Source organism: Triturus cristatus, chromosome 2_1, assembly GCF_964204655.1.
Source record: "Triturus cristatus chromosome 2_1, aTriCri1.1, whole genome shotgun sequence".
Classification (NCBI taxonomy): Eukaryota; Metazoa; Chordata; class Amphibia; order Caudata; family Salamandridae; genus Triturus; species Triturus cristatus.
The window spans coordinates 47,492,756-47,516,744 of NC_140581.1; the positions used below are offsets into that span (position 1 = coordinate 47,492,756).

Consider the following 23,989-nt stretch of genomic DNA (forward strand, 5'->3'; position numbering starts at 1 on the left):
GTGATTGCAGGAGGATACAAAGTGTTGAATAAAAGTGACGTTTTTGTTGCTCCTTCAGAAACATTTTCACTAGTACATAGCAGCTTCTGTGATAGACATATGGGTGAGGATGACAGAGCCTTAAAAGTTGTGAATGAAGATGGTACTTGGGAGCTGTGTGAAAATGACAGACATGAGGCCAAGGCTGGTGTGGGTGCTCATAGATCATCTATGAGAAAAGTTGTTATTCCCACATTTTTTTGAGATTAGATATTAGGTTAATAGTATGATTTGATGGTTTGTTTGTCTGTGTGGTTATCAGATGCTTGAACTTCACGCTCAGATTATGCTTTTTGATATTTGGGTTTCTCTTAGGTGAATGTTTGGGTTGATTTGTCATTTTTTCACAGGGTATGTATATTATTCTATTGTTGCTTAAAAATGTTGTTAGCATTATTAGTTTTAGAAATATTAGTTTTGCTCTAACAATTTCAGCATTAGTAATTTGCCAATTTGTCATTTTCATGTTAGTTGTTTAATTTAAGGAGAGACGTGTGAGGGGATGTGTCTCGTGCTGTTCAGGAACTGGAATGTATATGTACCAAAGGGGACCAGTGGTCATGAATAAATCTTTCTCCATATCTGGTGACTCCAACACTTGCTTTTGATGTTCTGTCATACAAGGTTACATTTCATAATAACATGAAAGCTCAGCATGGCACGATACCCCCTTATGCACTCCCCAGGGTGCAACAGTGCAGAGATGGGACTCACAATAGAACACGGTTCAGAGGGGGCCCCTGCCTGGTGTGTCAGAGGATTGAGCTGTGTTGTTTGTTTAATAGGTGGGCCAGAGAGCGACCGCTGGTGCAGCCGTCCCCAGTCAGAAGCCCCCTGCATGGCGCATGCAGGCGTCATGAATGCATGACACCCCAGCATATGTTACCAGCAGATCTACACAGGGAATGAAAACAGGGCCCACAGCTCCCCAAAAGCAGAGCAGAGCAGTCCTTGAGTCCCAGAGTGTTGATTAAATGGTCCTGCCTGTCCCACCTGGGTTTCTCCCCATTTGGCTCACCGCGACCAGTCCGACAGTGCATCTCAGGATTGTGGTAAGTGCTGAAAAAGACGTGGGTTGGATTTGCAGCGCTCATCCAGGCCCAGCTTGAAGCAGTACCGGCTCTCCCTTTTGACTATTAAGGACTGGCCTCTGGGACCTCATGGTCATCAGAAGACCCTCCGGCACATGCCCCCCGGACCCAATCCACTGGCATGGGAGGCTGCTGAAGTAAAGAGTGAACTGCAGGCGTCCCTGTTACCGTGGGGCCTCTGAGGTATGGCCGAGCCGTTGTCTGCCCTCATAATAGCGCTTTGTTGCATGCAGCTACATGACCCCAAATTGCATTTGATCCCGCTGTTTTCATGGGGGGGGGATCCCATTCATTTAATGTCTGCAGATGACACAAGCCAGCAGGTAAATGGGGAGTAAAACCATGATACGATATTCTGCCAGACCTGCTCACCCTATGCTTATTAGGATAAGAAGCGCTAGTTAGGAGTATAATTATATGTATTCATGTAATCAATGTAATACCACACTGGTTGAATTATCTTCGTCACCATTCTTGTAATGCTGGTTACACTGTTTTATTTCCTTCTATTAATCATTGCAGCGCATGTTTTTTATACAAAAGTCCAATTCCTTTAATAAACATTTGAAATGCCAATCTGTGTACTTCTTGTATCTCCCCTTCTGCATGCCTGAGTTACTAACGTAAGGTTAAGATATGTTTCCATGACTTCCATGATTAGGGGTCGAGATGGTGCACTGTGAGCTAGCCAGGAACGACGTAAACATATTTTGATTGTATGAGTACACAGCCCCACATAGTTTTGAAGCATATGTTGCCTAACCCCATAGTCTTACTGAGAGAGTAGAAATCGTACAACATGGCACCACAAACATTCTAGTTTGGGTATTTACTTAATGTGTCTCCCAAGGCATTTTCTTAAGTGTGCCCAAAGTCCCTAATTAATTGGAGATGTCTGTTGTGTTACGGAAAATCTTCCTCAGCTAAATAGGGAATATTTAGCTATTGGTTGGTCAAGCTTGGACCTTTCAAAGGATACCCCATTATAGTTACCGTCTCTGAATTCCATTAATCCAAATGGCTAATTTAGCACAAGTGGTTATACCAGTAAACTGAAGACATGCTGTAGCACAAATGCTACAATAACATGGGCTTGCCCTTACAGGTGAGGATGTTACTTATGTGGTAGAGGCACATGAATCGTACAGAACACATGTATTCTATTTGTGATTGACATTTCAAGCAGCAAATGAACAAGCAAGGCATTTTCACAAAATCATACCATAGCTGCAGTTCCCAACAACTACAAAGCTCATGAAGAGCTAGAAATACCATTAACATTCCAGGAACACACAAATTGGCTCCAAGGTGCCCTGCCGCATGCAAGAGACAACATTAGACTTGGTCCCCTCAGCAATGAAGAGGCAACATAGCCAGCCTTGGCCGGTTACATACCGTACCCAGATATAGTAAACCTTACAGCACCATACATACACACATAAACAAATATTGTTAGGTTGTACAAACGCATAATACAGTTCGCTATACGAACAACGATAATAAACCTAGTGAGGAATGCTAAAGCTGCACAACCCAGTAACTAATAATTCAATTATGAGAACATTTCCAATCGGATGGGAAGAAATTCTGTTATGGGTTGCACAAAAACAAATCAGCTTGAAGCAGTATTTCCCAATACAGTACCTCAAGATAAACATAGAATTCTCACAATATGCCTACCTTTAGGGATGGATCCCCAGGAACACGTCTTTGCCACTTGGGGCACAGTATTTGCTGCAGTGTATACAATAACACATGGCACACCATCCATTGTTGTTTTGCGGAGGTGCTAAAACAGATCCAAAATTAATACAGGGCAGCCCTGGACTTGGGAATGAAACTTATTGGCAATTATGCCAAGGTCGCCTCAATTACTTTAAGTAATATTGAAGGGGAAGCAGCAGCATTGGTGGTACACCAGCATCTTGCACAAGTTCCACTATTGGATCAGGAGCGATAAGTACTAAAAATAATTTGCTCACACCTACACATTCTACAGGGTGGATCTCCTTTTCTGAGAAGCACCATAATTTTTGCAACCATGAGACAATTAAACAGCCTGAGTTGTATCATTATACTCAAACACATCTTTCTTGTTCCTTTCAGGAGTCATCTTAAAGTTACTCTGACAGAGGAGGACAATCAGAGCGTAGATCATAGGAGTACATTAAACCAAAGAACAACTCACAACGCTCTTCTGACTTCATAATAAAAAAGGAAGAAAAACTTCAAGATCAAAAGCCTCAACTTATAAAGGAGAAAGTGGCGTGGATAACAGTTTAAAATGCCACACATTTTGAGGACTCTGCTTCTGAACATGGGGGTGGGCTGTGACTCTGCTAGAGAGCGCAGGAGAACTCACAATAGTTCACCAGAATCAAGAGTGGCTGGCGGCAATAGACACGAGTTAGCATGGAAACACTGGACCAGAGACCTAGTGCTAAAAGTTTGCTGTATTAATCACAACACCAAATGGAAGGTCATATACCTTGTACAATTAACATTCTCTTTTGGGAGAACTTAACATTTGGTTATGACATTCTCCTATCAGAAAAAGATTGGTCACCTGAGTTTGTTAGACAAGTCCCAAGGGAGGAGAGTGCAATATTGCAACTTTTTCTCACCTCATTCCAGTGATGATGACACTCAACTCCTCCTGGATTCAAAGGAAAACTTGCCACATCTCTTGAGTCCTTCAAGCTCTGTCTGAAAGCCATGTTGGACTGGTTGAATATAAGCTGTCTGAAACTTAATTCAGACAAGACTGGCATTCCATTCTTGGAAATAAAGTCCTCACCTCCAACCAGTCTTTGGTTGCCATAGGAGTTGGGGGTCCTCATCAGCCCTGCTTCCATGGTTGGAAACCTTAGGGTTAAATTTGACCATTGAGCCCCAGGATAAGGCTTTATTCTCTTCTTGTTTTTTCACACTGAGAAGGATGCTGCATCTCACCCCAATACAGTATTGCAAGACATTTGTCCATGCCTTAATTACCTTCAGGCTGGACTAATCTAACAGTCTGTATTTGGGCATTACGGCCTTCATGATTTAGTGTCGTCGGGCCATTCAAAACGTGGCTGCCCCACTGTTTTTGAACATCCAGCTTTGTTTTTTGGTGTCGGCTCCCTCACGTACCTTCCATTGGCTTCCATTCAATTAGAGAATCCAGTCTAAAGCTCTGATTTTAGCTTTCAGCACTTACCAAATTGAGGGTCCTCAGGAACATTTGTTAACCTTATTGTCAGAAGAGATGCCTGATATATAATAATCTCAAACGTTTCCACATCCCTAGCATTCAATATTTAATAAGAGGAGGCAGATCCTTTACTTTTCTGACCACTAAGCTGTGGAATGCTCTTAGTCTTAATTTGTAATTATCCCGTCAGAAGCTGCTTTTAGAAAGTTGTGAAAACCTTTCCTTTATGATTCTTGTTATGGCTGTTGTTAGGTCTTTTTTACCCCCTCAATGAGAGATCTTTACCCATAGCATCGGGAAATCTCGCCAGAGGCATCTTTTATAAACAAGATTGATTTATTGATTGACTGATTGATTGATTGATTGATTTATTGATTTATAAAGGATACCCTTACCATAATATACCCATAAGGTTAAGCCCAAAAGTGCAACCACAATACCCATCAAACTTGAGACTAAACAACGGGTCAGAGAAATACTAACACAACTTGATTATCAATGAAGAAAAAATATTTTGTTTGCAGATCATTCATATATCTTAGTTCTAAACTATAGACAGTTAAACAGTGCTACTCGCCCATTTGAAGTACAAAACATGCACAGTGCAGCACTAATGAACAATATAGTGTGAAAAAAATAAAACCACATTAGACACTCCAAATGGCTTTTTCTGTCTAAACTTAGCACATGAAAGTAGGTATTTGACTTCATTCACCGCCCTCGGGTCCCAAAAACAATTTTGTCATTTGCCACAAGGGTATAGGAAACAGTCCAGGTTTGTTCCCTGCCCTTATAAAAGAACGATTACAAAACTTTGACAATGAAGCATTGTCCTCTGTCAATGATATATCTCACACAGGATGACTTACAAACATACCTGGCCAAAGTAGTACATCATTTTAGGCTTTGCTTCTATAGGTCACAACTTCAATTTCAAGAAATCAAAAATTGCCTACCTCGGGGTTTTGTTTTTGGGATACAAGTTGTCACATAAAGCCAAATGCTTAGCGACACACTTCCTAGAGAAGTGCGCAATCTTATGACCAAAAACCCCAATAAAGAGAATCCAATCATTATTGGGTTTTCTACATTTTGGTAGAACATATCTACCAGATTATGCCCAAGGGGTAAAAATATTTTATGAACTAATCCATCAAGAATTTTGAGGTACACATTGGACACCAGAAAATATTTTGTGGTGCACAAACTAACATGTTAGCTGCAAAACACTTACACACTATGTCTAAACACAACAATTTTTGTGATGCAAGTAATTGCGTGTCCCATTCGATATACATATGTCACTTTTCAACGAACGTGACCTTGTACTAATAGCAAATAATCACATTTCTATTACAATGAGAAAATGCATTTTGCTCCAACAGAAAACATTCTGACAGCAGTACAGACATTTGTAATAAGAGTAAGATCATTGGCTCAGGAGAAACGCATCATTGTTCTGACTCCCAAAGGCCAGCATTTCCAATCCAAAAGCCTCAAATCCTAGATGGATACAGTGGGCCAATTAACTTACAGCAACAGATGGTGACTACACATTTTATTCTATACCACAAATCCAAGCTTACATTCGATTTGAACCCTCTGTTCAATGAAATAATGCATAAACTCAGTACAACTTAATAGTTTACACTGATGTTTCTGCCCAGCCTGCATTTGGAATAATCTGCTGAGGCGAAAATATGTAACAGTTTGATAGAGTTGATGGACACATGTTCTTGTCACTACAGCGAATATTACAGGTGTGTGAAATAACATGTTTTTTAAGTGGTTTATACCGTGTAATGAACATTTCATAAATCCATACCTGTGAATATTTGTAGATACTTATAAGTTGAGCTATTTGGTATGATGGTTCTGATGAGAGATCTCCGATGAAACCCATCAAGTTTCTCTTCCTCTGACAGTTGTAGTTTGGAACAACATCTGTAGTCTGTGACAGTATGCTCAGGGTTGCCAGTAACGCTTTCTTCACTTCAGTACCAGAGTTATAAATCTGGTAACCAAGTGTGAGATTTGGTAAGAGCTCAGGGTTACTGTTGATCTCCTCTATAGCATAGATAAATGCCAGGAAATGGCGAAGGTAGCGAAGAGAACTACTGAAAGTTAAAAAAAAGTTGCATTAATATTATTTTTAAAGTTAGTATCAAATTCAACTGTTGTCCTTTTGACATAATAGTGAGGATCATCGAACTGTGACAGATAGTAAACAAGAGAATGCAGCCTACTCTCCTTAAATATATACTCCAAACAAATCCTGGCGGCAAGAAAAAGATTGTATGAAATGCAAAAAATGGCACTAAATACTAAACAACAAAAATATTCAAATACCAAGTCTTGCTTCTCGGAACTACCTTTCTTAAAAGTACTCCAGGCCCTCATCCACCCTATAGGGTTGTGTCAACACTGAGATTGTCCTCACTCCATTTGCTGTGCTTGTGTAAGGAGTAAACTCCAAAATTGATGAAGCACTTTTTCAGGGCAAGCATGTGTTTTACTATTAAATATCCAAAAAGTAATTCTGTAGGAAAGACGGTAAATTGTGTCAATGTACAATATGCATTCAACAGAAACATTGGGGCATATTTGCAAGGGGATTGTGCCATCAGAAAATCGTGTTTTCTCACATTTCGGTGCCGCAATGCCTTGCTCCAGATTGACAAAGTGTTGTTAAGCCACTTTTCGCAGCTTAATGCCGCTTTGTAAATATTGTACTGTTTCACGCAGGTATCTGCCTGAAGGGGCATGCATCGGGGTTTTGCTATCGTCATTCCACCGCAACACCCATTGCTTTTTGACGCTGCCCCAGAAATACTTTTATTTCTCCTCATATTTGCTCTTACTATGTGGGCTGCAGCACACAGCATGCATAGTAAGAGCAATAACTCGGAGAAAGAGCAAATCACCTTTAAAGATTAATTATACCTGAAGGTGTCCCTTCCTACACATAAACAATAATCCCTAAAACACAAACACCGTTCCACTATCGTGCAAGGGTGTCTGCATTGCAGGGAGGATTCTTGCAATTAACCCCTTCGCTGCTGCGGACATTCCGCTGCAGCGCTGGGGGGGGCAGGGGGGCAGCGCGGCGGGCCTGTGCTCATGACGGAGCCGCTCCGTCATGAGCCACAGTTGAGCTGTGCTCATGACGGAACGGTTCCGTCATGACTCCGCCCATTTGCGTTGTCGCCCCGCACAGGCGGGGAAACAGCGCCGCGCAGGCGGAGCGGCCGCCGGCAGGATTGTCATGACGGAACCGTTCCGTCATGAGCACACGACAACCGTGGCTCATGACGGAACGGTTCCGTCATGAGCAGGGAAGGGGTTAAAGCACTCTTGCAACCTTATTTAGTTACAGAACGAAAGAAAAACACAGAGGTGTGCCGTATTCCTGTATACGGTGCATCCCTGCTTTTTTCAAATGACGAGAATGGTTCTGCTAAACTGCGTGCAGCACTCTGCCATTTCTTTGTAAATATCCCCCTTATTGCTGACATTTCAGAGGCGGAATAAAGCTATGTTTAATTATTGTGTCCTTATTGCAACACTTGAAAGAGTGACTTAGAACCTTTAATTTCTGTTCATCAACTTTTTTCAAGTCTATCCTAGACATTAACTGGTTTAGTAATGATGAGTACAAGTGCTAAGGAGCCTAGATTCATAACTTTGACTTTGACTATGTCCGATATTGATGCTGACTTCTTGAAGGGCAGAAGTGTTCCTACTTTCAGCTCAGATCAAGGTGCAAACTCTAGTAGTGTACTTACATGTCTGTACAAGTGGAGTGGATTGTGAGTTATGGCTAATTTGTCAAAGGATTTTGATTCCTGTTCTGTGGGTCTCATAGTAGAAGCAATGATTCAAACCCTAAGGGACTTGGGGGCATATGTATCAACATCACCATTTGCGATTCTCAAATAGCGATTTTTAAAGAATCGCTATTTGAGAATTGCAAAACGGGATGTATTTAAAAAATTGCAAACTTTTTGCGATTTCTTAAAATTCCTTAATTGCGATTAGCAAATTGCGAAATCGCAATTAAGGAATACCTGCCCATTCATTTCTATGGGCCAGGAGACCCATAGGACTGAATGGGAAGTAATTCTCAAATAGCGATTCGCAATTTGCTAATCGCAATTTGAGAATAATTTCAAAGGTGCAAGGGTGTCATGATGACACCCTGATGCACCCCTGAAATGAGCGTGTGTGTGCATATGGCGCACATACATGCCCTAAGGGCATGTATGAGCGCCACGTGGCACTTTGTAAAATAAAAAAAAGTGCATTTTGAAAGGAAATCGCAAATTACCACCAACTGGAAGTTGGTGGTAATTTGCGATTTCTTAAGGATAATTCGCACAACTTGGGTGCTTTTTACATATCATTTAAGAAATCGCAATTTGCGATTTCTTAAATGCTTACACAAAATTAAGAAATCGCTAAATTAGCAATTCCTTAATTTTGCGATGGGATTTGGCTCATACATCCCGATTACCGATTTTTTAATCGCAAACGCTGTTATTTTGCGAATCGCAGCGTTTGCGATTAAAAAATCGTTTGATACATATGCCCCTTGGTCTTATTGATGAAGAATGTCATGAGGTTCTTGCAAAGAGCTGTTGTGGAAGACAGAGGATGATTGGGGATTGTGGCTGAAGTTATCTCGCTGAAGAAATGATAAAGCTCCTTTACAGAGTTTACATGCAAGACTGATAGTGTTTTTTCCATGCACACACTGCTTTACAAGCTGTTGAGAATTCTCAATTTGCTAATTGATGCCAGCATATTTCAAAACTTCTGTTTTGCCTTTTCAAAGTACAAAGGTTGCCCATGCACCTGTTTAGTGGGGCTTTTCTTCTTCATTTTAACAGATGCAAAGTATGTGTGGACCAGTGAAACATTTGCAGCTCAGTGGTCAATGGAGTGGCTGAGTGATTGATCAAGACTGTCCTTGTGATTGGGCCTATGGCTTTGCCTGCCTTCATTTCTAAGGAGAATTTGATTAAGAAGTGATTTATTGTCACATGCTCAGTATACATTACATTTGAAAAATAGTTAGTCACAGAGATTTGGGCCACAAGTTTTAGTTGGAACAAGTTAGCATTTAAAACAAGTATCATAAAAAATTAACAGAGTATCATTTGCATTCCCAGCATCCGTTTCCTCCATGGTGTCTTGTAAGTCTGTCTAGGGTGTGAATGTTAGGTTGCCCGTCTACGTGGCCATTTCTTTAAGATAGGTATGATTTATGTGTAGTATGGTCAATTACCTAGCTCAAATGCTTCTCCTCACTATAAAACCCCCTATAAGTTTGCCAGCTCCCCCAGTTTTTTTCCAATTTCTGCTGGCAGCGGCTACTCAAGTAAATCGTTTGCTCCGCTAGTCTACAACAATCTTGGTCGGGTTTACATTCCTCTACCTGTGGGGCGAACGGCTGCTAGAGTCAACCAAATGTATGCATATCTAGGCCAAGTCTCCTCCTCTGAGATTTGTAACAAAAACCAACAAAGCTCAACTGGGACCACTTGTCCCACCACCCTGGCCATAACTAGGGATGGGCGGAATCTGCGAAAGTGACTTTCGCAAATTATTGTGAAAATGTTAAAAATCTCCGCAAACACGCGGAAATATCGCGAAGATGCGGAAGTTTTTTTCCCGCCCGTTCGCGGAATTTTCTGCATGGTCGCGGCTCGCCAACTTACCCATGCGGTTGCTCGCGGGCGCGGCCATCTTGTTTTCACTCTTCTCACGGTGCATGATCGCGGGAAGAAAGATGTGATCGCGCGACCAATGACATTACTGCGGGCGCGAACTGTCGCGAGACAGCGCAAATGGCTACCAACAATCCAACATCTCATGGAGAACGCGATCGGATCGGGAAAACTTGTCGGCGAACGCGGGGATTTAGGTAAGGCGATCGCGCGCAAGAATGTATTATTTTACAGCGCGAGCAAGAAACAAATTATCGCTAAGCTGCGGAATGCGGAAATTTTGACATTTTTGCGCTCTCCGCGGAACGCAAAAATGTCAAATTATCGCAATTTCCGCGAGCGGAGCGGAAATTTAGCCCAGGCCTAGCCATAACCCTCCCGATATTTTGCCAATAATCGTGCTTGATCCAGCAATCCCAAAACAGATGGTAGAAGGTCCCTTCTTGCCCACTTCCCCACTGGCACCGCCCTATCTCGGCGGGGCCCATTCGGTGTAGTACCATTCTCGCATAATAGGTGGGATGCAAGATGCACGGCCACCAGCTGCTGTGTGTGCCCCCTCGCCTTGCCCTCTGCCTCGCTGCCTGCCTCGCTGCCGGCTGACGCCGCTGGCGTCTGTTTTTGCTTGTTTTGTCTAGCATTTGTGCTTGTTTGAACTGCATTTTCCTCCTGTGTTAGCAGCTTTGTCTGACTTTTGTGCCTGTATTTTTTCTAGTCAGTTTCTTCATTTTCCTCCCGTGTTACCAGCTTTTGTCTGACTTTTGTGCTTGTTTTGTCTCGCATTTGTGCTTGTTTGAACTGCATTTTCCTCCCGTGTTAGCAGCTTTTGTCTGACTTTTGTGCCTGTATTTTTTCTAGTCAGTTTCAGCCCTTTGCGTTCTCCTGCCTGTCTGCCCGCCTACCTCGCCGCCCTCCGCCTTCCCTCCCCGCTCCCCGCTTCCCGCCACCACCGCTGACCACGCCCCTTTTTCCTTTCTGTTCCCTCCCCGCTCCCGCCTCCCAGCTGCCCCGCCCACCCGCGCACTTCGCCTTATATGGCGACCGTGCGAACGCGCAGCGGTCACGCGCAGCGGGCGCGCCGATTGTGCGCCGAAGGCGCGCCAAAGGTAAGCCCGTCTGCGCCCGTCCGCGACCGGACCGCGGCCAGCGCCAGGACCCCTGGCCAACGAAGATCCAGACCGACCCGCCTGACGTACTCCGCCGCCACCCTCACCGCACTCAACACCGGCCGACTCCCAGAATGCCATCAAGCCACTCCACGACGTACCCACGGACCTTTCAGCTGCCACGCCTGCAAGTTCACCTGCATCCGGACCAGCCTCGCACCAGCACCCACCAAGTCGAATACCAGCAGCACCCACCTCAAGTGCATCCTGCTCAACACCCGCTCCATCCACAGACACGCCATCGAACTCTGGAACCTTCTAGACGCCACAGCCCCTGACGTCGCCTTCCTCACGGAGACCTGGATGAACGCCTCTTCAGCTCCCGACATCGCCATCGCCATCCCAGAGGGCTACAAGATCGTCCGGAGGGACCGAAACGCCAACCAGATGGGAGGAGGCATCGCCATCATCCACAGGAACACCATCCGTCTCACGACCAGCACCGACAACACCCTGACCAGCGCCGAACACCTGCATTTCCAGATCCACACCAACCCGAACACCACCCTCAGAGGCACCCTGATCTACCGACCCCCTGGACCACGCACACAATTCAGCGAGGACATCGCCGACTTCGTCAGCCCGCATGCCCTCCCCTCCGCCGACTACATCCTCCTGGGAGACCTCAACTTCCATCTGGAGAACAACAACGACCGCAACACCAGCACCCTGCTCGACAACCTCGCCAACCTGGGACTCAAGCAACTGGTGTCCACCCCCACCCACCTCGCCGGACACACACTCGACGCAGTCTTCTCATCCAGCACAGACATAGACTTCAGCCACGCCACAGAGCTTCAATGGACGGACCACAGCTGCGTCCACTTCACCTTCAAGAGAACGACGACCCACCAACACCAGCAACAGGCAGCCCGCAGAAGCTGGAACAAGATCACAGCAGACCAGCTCGCCACCTCCCTGAACCAGCACCCTCCTGCCAGCTCAGCGAACCCCAGCCAAGCCGCCGACAACCTCACGAAGTGGATCAGCAACTGCGCGGACGAACTCGCCCCACTGAGGACCCCGCCTAGCAGACCCGGCAGCAAGAAGGCCCCATGGTTCACCGACGAACTCAAGAGCTCCAAGAAGAACTGCCGAGCCCTCGAGAAAACCTGGAGAAGGGAACCGACACCAGACAACAGGACCTCCTTCAAACTTGCCACCCGGAAACACCACCAGCTGATCCGCGCCGCCAAGAAAACAGCATTCAAAGACCGGTTGGACAACAACGCACACAACTGCAAGGAACTCTTCAACATCGTGAAAGAGCTTTCCAACCCCAGCACAGGAAACAACGACATAACCCCATCGCAAGACCTCTGCAACTCCCTCGCTTCATACTTCCACAACAAGATCGCGGACATACATAACAGCTTCAACAACCAACCAACGCACACCATGACCGAACAACCACCCCCCACCACCACCCTCCACGCCTGGACCCCGATCAGCACCGAAGACACCATCCGCACGATGAACTCCATCCACTCCGGATCACCGACCGACCCCTGCCCTCACCACGTCTTCAACAAGGCCGACGCTGTCATCGCACCCCACCTGCGAGACATCATCAACACTTCCTTCGACACCACCATCTTCCCTGAGAGCTGGAAGCACGCCGAACTCAGCGCCCTACTAAAGAAACCTACAGCGGACCCCACCGACCTCAAGAATTACCGCCCCATCTCGCTCCTCCCGTTTCCAGCCAAAGTCATCGAGAAGACCGTCAACAAGCAGATGGCCGCCTTCCTCGAGACAAACGGATCCCTCGACCCCTCACAGTCCGGCTTCCGAGCCAATCACAGCACCGAGACCACCCTCATCGCCGCCACCGATGACATCCGAGCCCTGATGGACAATGGAGAAACAGCGGCCCTCATCCTCCTAGACCTCTCTGCGGCATTCGACACGGTCTGCCACCGCACCCTAGTACGGCGCCTCAGCAACATCGGAATCCAGGACAAGGCGCTGGACTGGATCATCTCCTTCCTCGACGGAAGAACACAGAGAGTCCGCATACCACCGTACAAGTCAGAGGCCTCCGAAGTCACCTGCGGCGTCCCTCAAGGATCATCTCTGAGCCCCACCCTCTTCAACGTCTACATGAGCCCCCTCGCGGCCATCGTACGCAAACACAACCTCAGCATAATCTCCTACGCCGACGACACCCAACTGATCCTCTCCCTGACCAACGACCCCGCCGCCGCCAGATCCAACCTGCACGAAGGGATGAAAGAGGTAGCCGAGTGGATGACGACCAGCCGCCTGAAACTGAACTCGGACAAGACGGAGGTCCTCATCCTGGGCTCCTCACCCTCCGCCTGGGACGACTCCTGGTGGCCTCCCGCCCTGGGCACCGCACCCAAACCGACAGACCATGCATGCAACCTGGGCTTCCTCCTGGACTCCTCCCTCTCCATGACCAGGCAAGTCAACAACGTCTCCTCGGCGTGCTTCAACATCCTACGCATGCTACGGAAGATCTTCTGGTGGATCCCCACCGAGACTAGGAAGACCGTCACCCAGGCCCTCGTCACCAGCCGACTGGACTACGGCAACGCCCTCTACGCCGGTACCACGGCCAAGCTCCAGAAGAGACTCCAGCGGATCCAGAACGCCTCAGCCAGACTCATCCTCGACATCCCACGAACCAGCCACATCTCCGGACACCTGAGAGACCTTCACTGGCTCCCCGTCAACAAAAGAATCACCTTCCGCCTCCTCACCCACGCACACAAAGCCCTACACGACCAAGGCCCGAGCTACCTCAACAGCCGAGTCAACTTCCACGCTCCCAAACGCCACCTCCGATCAGCCAACCACGCCCTCGCCGCCGTCCCCCGCATCCGAAGAGCGACTACAGGAGGAAGGTCCTTCTCCTACCTGGCCGCCAAGACCTGGAACTCCCTCCCTACCGACCTGCGCCTGACCCAAGACCACCTCTCCTTCAGGAAGAAGCTGAAGACCTGGCTGTTCGAGCAGTAGCGGCACCCCCCCCTGCCCTCCCCCCCCAGCGCCTTGAGACCCTACGGGTATGTAGCGCGCTCTACAAGTGTCACTGATTGATTGATTGATTGATTGAATCAATCTGAACCTCGTTCGTATCACTCCCTCCCTTGGGACCTGTATTGATTCTATCCAGGATTCATCACCTAAGTTTCCCAGGTCACCCTACCATGTTGTCCTCAATGGTTCAACTGATGTGAAGAGTTATCCATTATTTTTTTATATTTTCGCAATATAGCTTTGGTGGTCAGGGGGCCTGTTAGAAGCCTCTTCTAAGGCCTCTCCTTTGGTGATATGATTCTGGAGGGCATGTCCTATTTGTAGTTATTTTAACCACTCACCTTTTCCCATTTCATATTCTTATTGTAGTGTTTAAAATTTAATACATACCTGGTCTCAACATACATCGCTAAGCCTCTCTAACCCTAATAGTTACCATTTGCCAAAGTTCTTCAACTCTTCAACATGTCACAGTCCCAGAGTGGGGTCATTTTTGTGAGTTTCCCCTCCTAACCCAGGTATTTGTCTGCTGCGCACCACACTTTTACCACAGTTTGAGTGTGAGTTGGAACTCCCTTAGGCCACCTCTTGTCATGTAAAAGGGAGAGGCTCTCTCCCTCTCCCAGGGACGCTCTGTCTACTCTCCACGCCTGATCTGTTCGGTTTCCAAACATCCAGTCATTGACTGTGACCTACTGCGAGGCCCAGTAATACCTTTTAACATAAAAATATTGCTAAACCCCCTTCATAGACTCTTTTTTGCAGTTTGCAAAGTGCTATGCGTGAGGTGCCGCCTCTCTAGAGTAGGGAGTATAGCTCCATTTCCACCCTGTGAAAAAAGGTGTGAGGGATCTTATAGGGGGTGTTTTGCACATATATGATGCAAGGGAGTGTTATCATTTTGTATATGACCGCCTGACCTATTAGTGTTAGAGGAAGTGTTCGCCAATGTTTCACATCATTTATAAATTTATCTAATTGAGGCACTAGATTTTACTGCTAGAAGTTTTAAGGGTTTCTAGCTACATTGATCCCCAAATATTTAAAACCCCATTTCTTCACTGAAACCCTGCAACTGTTTGTCAACTGAGGAACACTGCCTGTCAATAGGAACAGCAGGGATTAATCCTAATTAATTTGGGATCCCAAATAATCCCCGAAGATGCGGAAAGACTGCAGTATCCTGTCTACCGATTGTCGTGGTTTAAGAACTTATAGTAAAATGTTATCTGCATATGGGGAAATGCGTTCTTCCCATTTCCCACCCACTGGGTTACCCTATACCCAGGCCAAAAGTGGTTCCAGCACTAATTCAAATAATAATGGAGAGAGAGGGCAGTCTTGTCTCGTCCCTTTCTGCATGGTGAACACTCTGGATGATGTGTCGTTGCCTCGTGCTCTTGCCAATGGATGGTGATAAAGCAGTTTGACCCAGTCGATAAATTTTTGTCCAAACCCCAAATGACTTAACACGGCAAAGAGGTTGCCCCATTCTGCACTATGAAAGGTCATCCTGGCGTCCAAGAACAGAAGGGCCGAGGGGTCTGTTCATCTCCACCCGTTATGCGAAGGATACCAAACAACCATCTCAAATTCAGTCTGGTGTCTCTAAGGGGCATGAATCTGGATTGGTTCATGTTTATTAGGGAGGTGACCACTTCGAATAAACACATGGATTTGGATATTGGCCAATATCTTCACTTCGTAGTTAAGCAGGGAGATCGGCCTATAGGAACCGCAGTCTGTGATGGTTTACCTTCCTTGGGATGACCACTATCAGTGCTGCTCTTTAGTCATGGGGCAGGACACCATTCTATCCCTCCTCTACAGGCATAGCCAGGAGGTGGTCAGCATTTTGCTAAGCATGCATTTGAACAGTTCCACCAGTAGGCTATTCAGTCTCATCTCTTTCCCTGATTGTAGGGATTGCGTTGAAATAATTGATTTTCTCTATTGCTATATAGCACTCTAACATTTCTCTGTTGTCAGTTGTAAGTTTTGGTAAACGTATATCTCACACGAAATCTAGACATTACTCTTCTGTTTTGACAGTCTCTGGAGTGTATAGATCCTTGCTTTAGGCAGCAAATGCTTTTGCATCCTCTTCCCCGGTTTGGTTCTCCTCTGGGGCATCTCTCATCTCCCGTTGTTTGGGCTCTAATGTTGTCTTCCTGTCATAGTTTGTTTCTCCTCTGGGGGGCCTCACGCCATAACTCCCACCCCTCCCATGCCTCCACTGAGGAGGTAAAGGGTAATGGCTTACCTTCTGAAAATATTCAGAGTCTGACAGGAAAGAGCATCATATATTTTATTTCTCTCACCCGTAGTTCTTGCTTCACCCCTTCGAAAATCCTCCGCTGCTTTTGTATCAGTAGGGGGAAGTCTGGAAAGAAACAGATTTGTGTATTTTCAAAATGTATATCTCCTTTAGCCCTAGTCGCTTGGAGTATCGTGTCTCGTTCGCGATAGTTGAAGATTTTTGCAATTATAGTTCGTGGGAGAGTCCCAGGTTTTCAGCAGGGGCACCGTGGCTCGATAGAGAAGAATTTGGACCTTTGTCCAGGCCGCTACCTGTTGACTATGAAGTCTTCAAGGAGCAGGTTCACACTTTGGCCCTCACCCCTTCAGGGACCCCACCACTAGGATTTTATTTCTTACTGTTCTTCCTTCCTGATCTTCAAGTTTAGCTGCATTGGTCTTCCCCCTTTGCGTCAGGGATTGTACTTGCATTTCTAGACAATTTGTTGTGGATTTGAGCTGAAGTAGCTGGGTCATGGAAATAATGACCTTTTTGGTCTGTTTCTGGAGGTCTGCTCTGAACAAGGTTACCTCCACCATTCCTGAATCTATCTTTGGTTCCAGCGTACCTTTGAGGTGTACTATGGCTGCCATATTTGCTCCCAGTGAGGGTTCCGCTGCTCCTTCTCTTTCTGCCATTTAAGGATGTTTTGAACACGCATAGTTGTCCATTTTTTTGGATTGACATACCCATGGCCCCTTGGGTTTCACCACCTCCTCTTTTCTGAGATTGCTCGGTGATCTGGCTCCTTTGTATGATCTGGGGCCCCTGAGGTTGACCTCTGATTAAGTTCCCACAAAAGCTTGGTTCATTTTTAATTTATTGTCAGCCCCTGTGGTAAGCTCTTAGCACTCTGTCTCTTTGGATGGTTGAGGGGGTGTTCAGCACTTGACCCCTCCTCACTGCCCGGCTGCAGCCTGGGTCGTGGCCCCCACACCGCCCGGACCCACAGGGCAGGCAATTGGCTGCTTTCCTTCATTTGGCCCCTCTGTGTACTGCTAGGTGGCTTTGTCTGTGATTTAGATTGTCCTCTCAAGCACCTCAGGTTGCCCAGTATGGGAGCTCCCCTTGGTACCAATTTAATCGCTGGGTCATCTGCTTTCAGACCCCTCAGTTATCTGGCTTGAACTTCACTTGCGGCACCTTGAAGTTTGCAGGGCCTATTTCAAAGAAAAAGTTGGTTGGCGCTTCTGTATGGAATCCCCCAGGAGTGCAAGGACTGGAGCGTACACCGCCCCCCTCGCAGCCACCCCAGATTTGGTTTTCGGGTGGGGTCTCTTGACTTCGATCGGTGTGCAATGTCCCCCATCTTCAATAATGCTATGTCAATGTACCAGAACCATCGTCCTCACTGGGTCAACATCGCTTTCCCAGCAGGACAGACCAGCCGACAACTCCTCAGCAGACAACTCCATCCCAATTCCCCTTGACACACAAAGGGTGTCACCCACCTCCTGTTACTCGAGATATTTTCTCTCTCCGAGTTCTCTCAGTAGGTGTCGTGCCCCATCCCCACCTCCACTGCAGGAGTAGGGGTGCACCTTGTACCAAGCACTGCGTGCCTCTTCCCCTGCTACTCGTTACCACGGCCTAGCTATGCTGCTCTCCGGATCAGACCTCCTCCTATTCCGGTCGCCTCACGCACAGCAACGTGTCTCTTAGGTTTCGAGCTGGACTTGGTGGTCGATGTTGCACCAGACTGGTTCCACAACCCTCCGCTGCATATCTTGTCGTGTGGTATGTTTGCTGATCTGGATAGTGTTCAGATTTAGGGTCAGCTCTTTGAGTGTACGGAGCTCTTCTAAAGTCCGGCCATTTTTAGCCTCGGCTAAGCCACGCCCCAAGAAGTACGTTTGATGGTGAGCAGTAGACAACTGTGCATACAAAGTTAAAGTCAGGAGATGTGATGAACTTGGTTAGGAATGAGAGATAATTATTTCCTCTTGAAAAGTAAGGGCGATGATATGCACAAGATCTAACCCACTCCTACTCCTTGGTGTCTATTTCGAATCAAAAAGTTAAAGTTTGGTGGGTTTAGTGGAGTCCTTCATCTATGTTTCAATGATAGTTGGGAAGTGTATCGCATGTCGAATGATAAGGACATGGGTGTTCAGTGCATCTTTTTGGGCTGATCTGGCATTAATGAGAGAGACCAACATATGATCATTGTTTGACAATGTCAAGGAGAGATCCGGGAAACTGTTTTTTGTTGAGATTAGAGGTACATTGGGAGATAATAGCTAGTGTGTTGTGGCACTGAAGAACCTCATAGGGTAATGGTTACTGAAGAGTTAGCAGGTAAGTACTGGAAAGTAGCTGCAGTGGTGAGGTTGGCAGGTGAATTTGTAGGCGGTTTCATCGTTAAACACAGGTGACTTACTTAAATTGCTCCTAAAACGTAAGCTTGCAAGTAGAGCCCTACCCGTGAATTACACGGATACCTTCTACCATACTATCATTAGGGAGTGACTTCCTATAGATAGCGCACTTCTTCTACCACAGTTTCAAAGCTATATTGAATTCCTCGTTTGGTAGACATACAGACCCTTGTGGGATACGGAGAGGCACCCTGATACTTTTCAGCATCGGCCTCCGTGTTCGTTGCTATGACAACACGTAAGAATCTGCATTCCTGATGTGGAACCAAAATGTGGAGGCAAATAAAATACAGACAGTACAAAAATTATATAAATAATTACAAGGAATTATTATTTAACTCCGCATTTTCGTTCTGTTACCCTTTCTTTGTTTGCCAAATATAGTTGGTAGGATGCAGGCTTGTGTCCCACAATATTTTGAATTACTGTATTTGAAACCATTAAACTATTCTATTGTCCGGCTGTACGATAAATAATATAGCACTGATTCCTGGTCTATATTTATCTAAACCTTTCAATTAGCCTTGTCGTGGGACCACTGTACTTAAAGCTAACGATTACCCAAGGTCCCTGACCTACACTTACTGGCTTCCTTGTTTTGTAAAAAAATGCATGCGGATGCTGGCTGACCTCGGTAAATCTATTTCAGTAAGAGCGTTCTTCCAGACAGGAAGGACACTTCTTCAGTGTATCTGAGCACTTGACGCCGGAGGTAAGCAACTGGATACTTTGCCTATTTCATGTTTGAATATATCTTAACTGGGATAATTAGACATGATTTTATCGTAATTTTCCATGCAGGGTTCAAGGGAGCAAGGCTGCACCTGGACTCTGTCAGATTGTTGTTTACGGATGCTGCGGGCCCCTCATTATTCTTCTAATTTCTCAACCATTGTGGAATGTGAATATATAGATTACCACAGATGCATGACGCCGGAGGTTAGTGATTACATAAATGTTTCATTTTATTTTCCCTTTGACTATGACGCCCATAAAAACTTATTTACAATTGGGTGCATTATGTATATTTTTATAGATTCTTTATGAGCATGCTGTGCCTCCCGTCTTATATTACACTAACCAGTGGGAACCAGCAGCACAAATTGTAGGACGTACAAGCTTCTCCATGAGGTACTATCCCAACTTGGATGTGTTTACTGTCATGTATGTTCTTGATAGGAAGACTCCATCCATATAATATATATGCAGCTCGCCTTGCACTGTCGGCAAGGTCAACTCTTTGGGCATTTCCGTGGATCAACCCTACAAGGTGAGCATAGACCTAGTGCCCTCACCAAGATCCATACATACTTGAATCCACTGTCTAAACACTGCATTTTTAAAGCACACTCATTTCTCCTTTTATGCAGAGGATGCACAGATATTGTTTTTAGTCCTGATGAAGAACCATTGATGATTTTTTTATTCACACACAATTTAAAGGGGTCGAAACGTCAACGTGTAAATATAAACCAAGCCTTGCTGCCAAACTGATCATCATACACAAAAGGATAAACTCTAGGAATAGTTGAGGGTGTTTCATCATGAACATCACTCTGTGCTAAAATCAATTATGTGTTATGTGTAGTATTGGTTATGTTTTAATTGTATTGTGATATATGTGCAAATACTCTTGTTTCACTTTCCCTGTATTTCACCCATGCAAAAAGATGAGTTGGATAAAGTACGTCTTTGTATGTATGTCTTGTGCTTTATCACAAATCTAAACAAATATGATTTTTTTCTTATAAACTTTAAACCACATTACATTTGGTGCAATTGGTTTGTTTTGCAAAATAAGTGTTTTGACAGACTTTTGTCATTTGTTTCTTTTTCCATTTCTTGAGGTCCTACCGTTTGTGAGGACCCAAGAAGACATTATTGTAGTTTGATTTTGTGGCAGAACCTCTGCTTGTTTCATGAATCTATCCCCAGGTTCTCCACGTAACTGTGTTACCCCATTGATAAATAACGGCAGGCCCACTAGTAGAATTTAATTTACAGCAAAAGGGTATATGGTATAGCACTCTACACGGGCCTAATAAGTATATTAAATATGTAAATCAGGTGGAAACCAATTTAAACATGTGTACAAGAATGAACACAAGCACTTCAGTACTGGTTAGCAGTGGTAAAATGCACAGAGTTCTAAGGCCAACAAAAATGATTCCAGCAAAGAAATGGAGAGAAAGAGGCAAAAAGTACGGGGGGGGACCCTGGAGATAGGGTGAGTTAGAACACAGTTTATTAATCCCTATCATTTGTGGAGGAATGTTGGACTAGATAGATTTGAATGTTGAGAATTTCCGTCAAAGAACTGTAGATTTTTGTGATAGCCAAACGTTTTAGAATAGCTTTAATTTCTGCAGTGGATGTGTTAATCAACTACTCAGCTTGGGCAACATTTAAATGATGTCAGCTTAATTTGTGTAATTTCAAGAATTTAGCATCAAACTTGTGACACAAAATCCCAAAATTTTTTGACATAATGCGAGTTTACGTAATTAGGCAATGTAATTAAGAATGACCCCATTCTCAGTAAAAATGTGCAGCAAATGCACATGAAAAACAGAAGGTAGTTGTTCACGATGCTTTTGTTTAAATGCATCCTTGTACCAAAAAATGATGGAGGGATACTCATTGCTCTAAAATAGAGAGCAAAATTACGGATTTGCATGTTCATAATGTCACATAATTTTATCAAAGTTTCACATAAATACTATAATTTAATTTAATTGTGGGTTTATATAGCGCTAGAATCGACTCCCGGAGGAGTATCTCCGCGCTTCGACCGCTGGGGAACCCGTCCTGGCTCACCCTGAGAGATGGTCCCTAATGGGTATCTCTAAGGTGCGACCAAGCATCCCCGGCGGTCTGGGGGGGCCGTTGTGAAGATGAGGCAAGCTAATGCCCAGAGTTGCCGAGTGTGGTCCCTGACTGGAGTAGGCACCGAGGCGAGAATTATCGAGCCCGCTGACCCTGGTCCACGACCCTGCCGCGTCGGGAATCGAACCCTGGTCCCGGGCCGTCCTCTGCTTACGGGTCTGCCGCCTCTAACCAGTGAGCCACACCTCTCCATTCTCCATAAGCAAATTAAGCAAATTACACGCACTCCTAGTAATGGTTACTAGTTATTGAGCACAAGTCTTCATTGATCTGGAAAGGATGGAGAAATGCAGGGAGAAAGCGATCTTTCCAGAAGCCAACGTAGTGAAGGAGATAAACAGTAAGTCAGTGCTTGTATCACCAAATATTATTAGGGTTGCAATTCATGTTTTACTGAATTAGTTGAGAATATTAAATTTGCAATTCTTTTGACTCTAATTTGAGGTTACTGAAGAAGGGTACTATAAAATTAGATCATGAAGCTGGGCGGACCTAAGGCAAGAGAGCATGTGTCATTTATCGGCTCGTGGTGGCACTAATGGGAGGCCTTGAAAGTTGCGAAGGGCAGGCAAGCAGGTACATTTCAGCAGTTTAGTACACAAAGTAGTGGTAGCTATGCCACAATATTGCCATATACCAAACCATAAAAGAAATAGAGAAAGTGTTACATAGAACCCCAATAAATGAATGAGGCTGATGCTCTGATGGTAGAAACACTCCACCACTTAGGGTGAGACAGCCAGAACTGGAAAAGCCCCAAGATCAGCAAATTAGTAAATATAAAAGTACCGAAGCACACAGAGAAGTTCAATGGTTATGATGTACGGCCAGTGATAAAGTAATACAAGGTTGAAAGTTACGACCAACTCAACAAATGTTTGCAGTATGTTATAGAAAATCAATGGGAGAGGCAGAAAAAGGTAAACTTCAGTTTGGTTGAATGAGGGAGAAAATGTTGATTGATAGTTTCATTCTCTTCATATCCCAGCAACATGTCGAAATATATACACCTGAAAATACACAGTCAAAGTGCAGTTATGGTTTCAAATTAAGTCTAAAAAACTAATAAAATGCACTAGATAGGGTTTGCAAAAAAGTCTATAATTCGCACATGAGCCAAGCAAACCATAAATCGCATACCAGCTGCAATTCTTATCTCACATTTAATACACATTTAACAGTGTTAGCAGCATTCTGTACCAGAGTGGCGGTGTGCAAAATGTGTGCAATTTTTTCATGTCATTGTGAGCAAGTATGGCACAATTAGGTGCAATTACACTTAATTATGCGATATGCAAATCTGCCATGTGTAATGTCTCTTGGCTTGTCCTCTCAAACATCTCAGTTGATATTCTGACTTAGGACCACTTCACACCTCCCTCATGACAGACCACCCGAGTTTTCAACCTATTGCAGGATTACTGTGAGTCATAGCCAGTCCAAAGGGCCTTCATCTAATTTGCAAATCTACTCTCCACTAGTAAAAGTTTAGGAGAGAGTTGAAGAACTGATACCACTAGCGTGTGGTGTGTATAATCAAGAAAACAACAATGATCAATGTTTTTATGAACCCAATACTAAATTACATTTTAAAAACATTTTGGACCCAAAGTATAAAATCTATTTGAGCACTACAGATTTAAAGATTTTTGCCATAAAGGAATTCAGTTTTAGGGAATTCAAATAAGCTACATGATTTTAGCAAAACTCATACACTACAAAATAAAATACATACAGTTGAGACTGTGTCTTAAGTGTTTGTTAATCTACCTGAGCATGTATATTAGGTAGTCAAAAGTACCTTGTGCTAAACCTACATGTGTGCACATGTATGTCAACATTCTTTGCCATACATTCATAGCCATTCAAGAATTTTAGGTTTCAGGGGTGGGTGGAGGTAAAGAGAGGGACGGGTGATATTTTTTTTGTGTTTTAATTTTTTATTGAAATTTATAAATAGAATTAATACATATATTATGATAACTCGATGTAGTATCATACAATAAATGTATAAGAACACTGTTATATATAAGCATATAGTAAAACTTTCTGATAATTAATCATTTTATATAATTTAATACAAACATACAAATATTTGGATTTATATTGAGGCCATAAAAGATGGAATTAATGGAAGAGGGGGAAGAGAGGGGTAAGGAAAGAAGGGATCACAAAAGAAATCGATAAGTGAAAAATGTA

General features: G+C 44.7%; 1 protein-coding gene across 1 annotated transcript in view; it reads right to left on the reverse strand.

Moving 5' to 3' along the window:
* Positions 1 to 23,989, reverse strand: part of LOC146863701 (vomeronasal type-2 receptor 26-like) — a 322,573-nt gene that overhangs the window by 213,212 nt on the left and 85,372 nt on the right. The window contains exon 3 of the mRNA XM_085640670.1: positions 6,152 to 6,443. Coding sequence (XP_085496796.1) covers positions 6,152 to 6,443 — 292 coding nt within the window. The remainder of the gene's footprint in view (positions 1 to 6,151; positions 6,444 to 23,989) is intronic.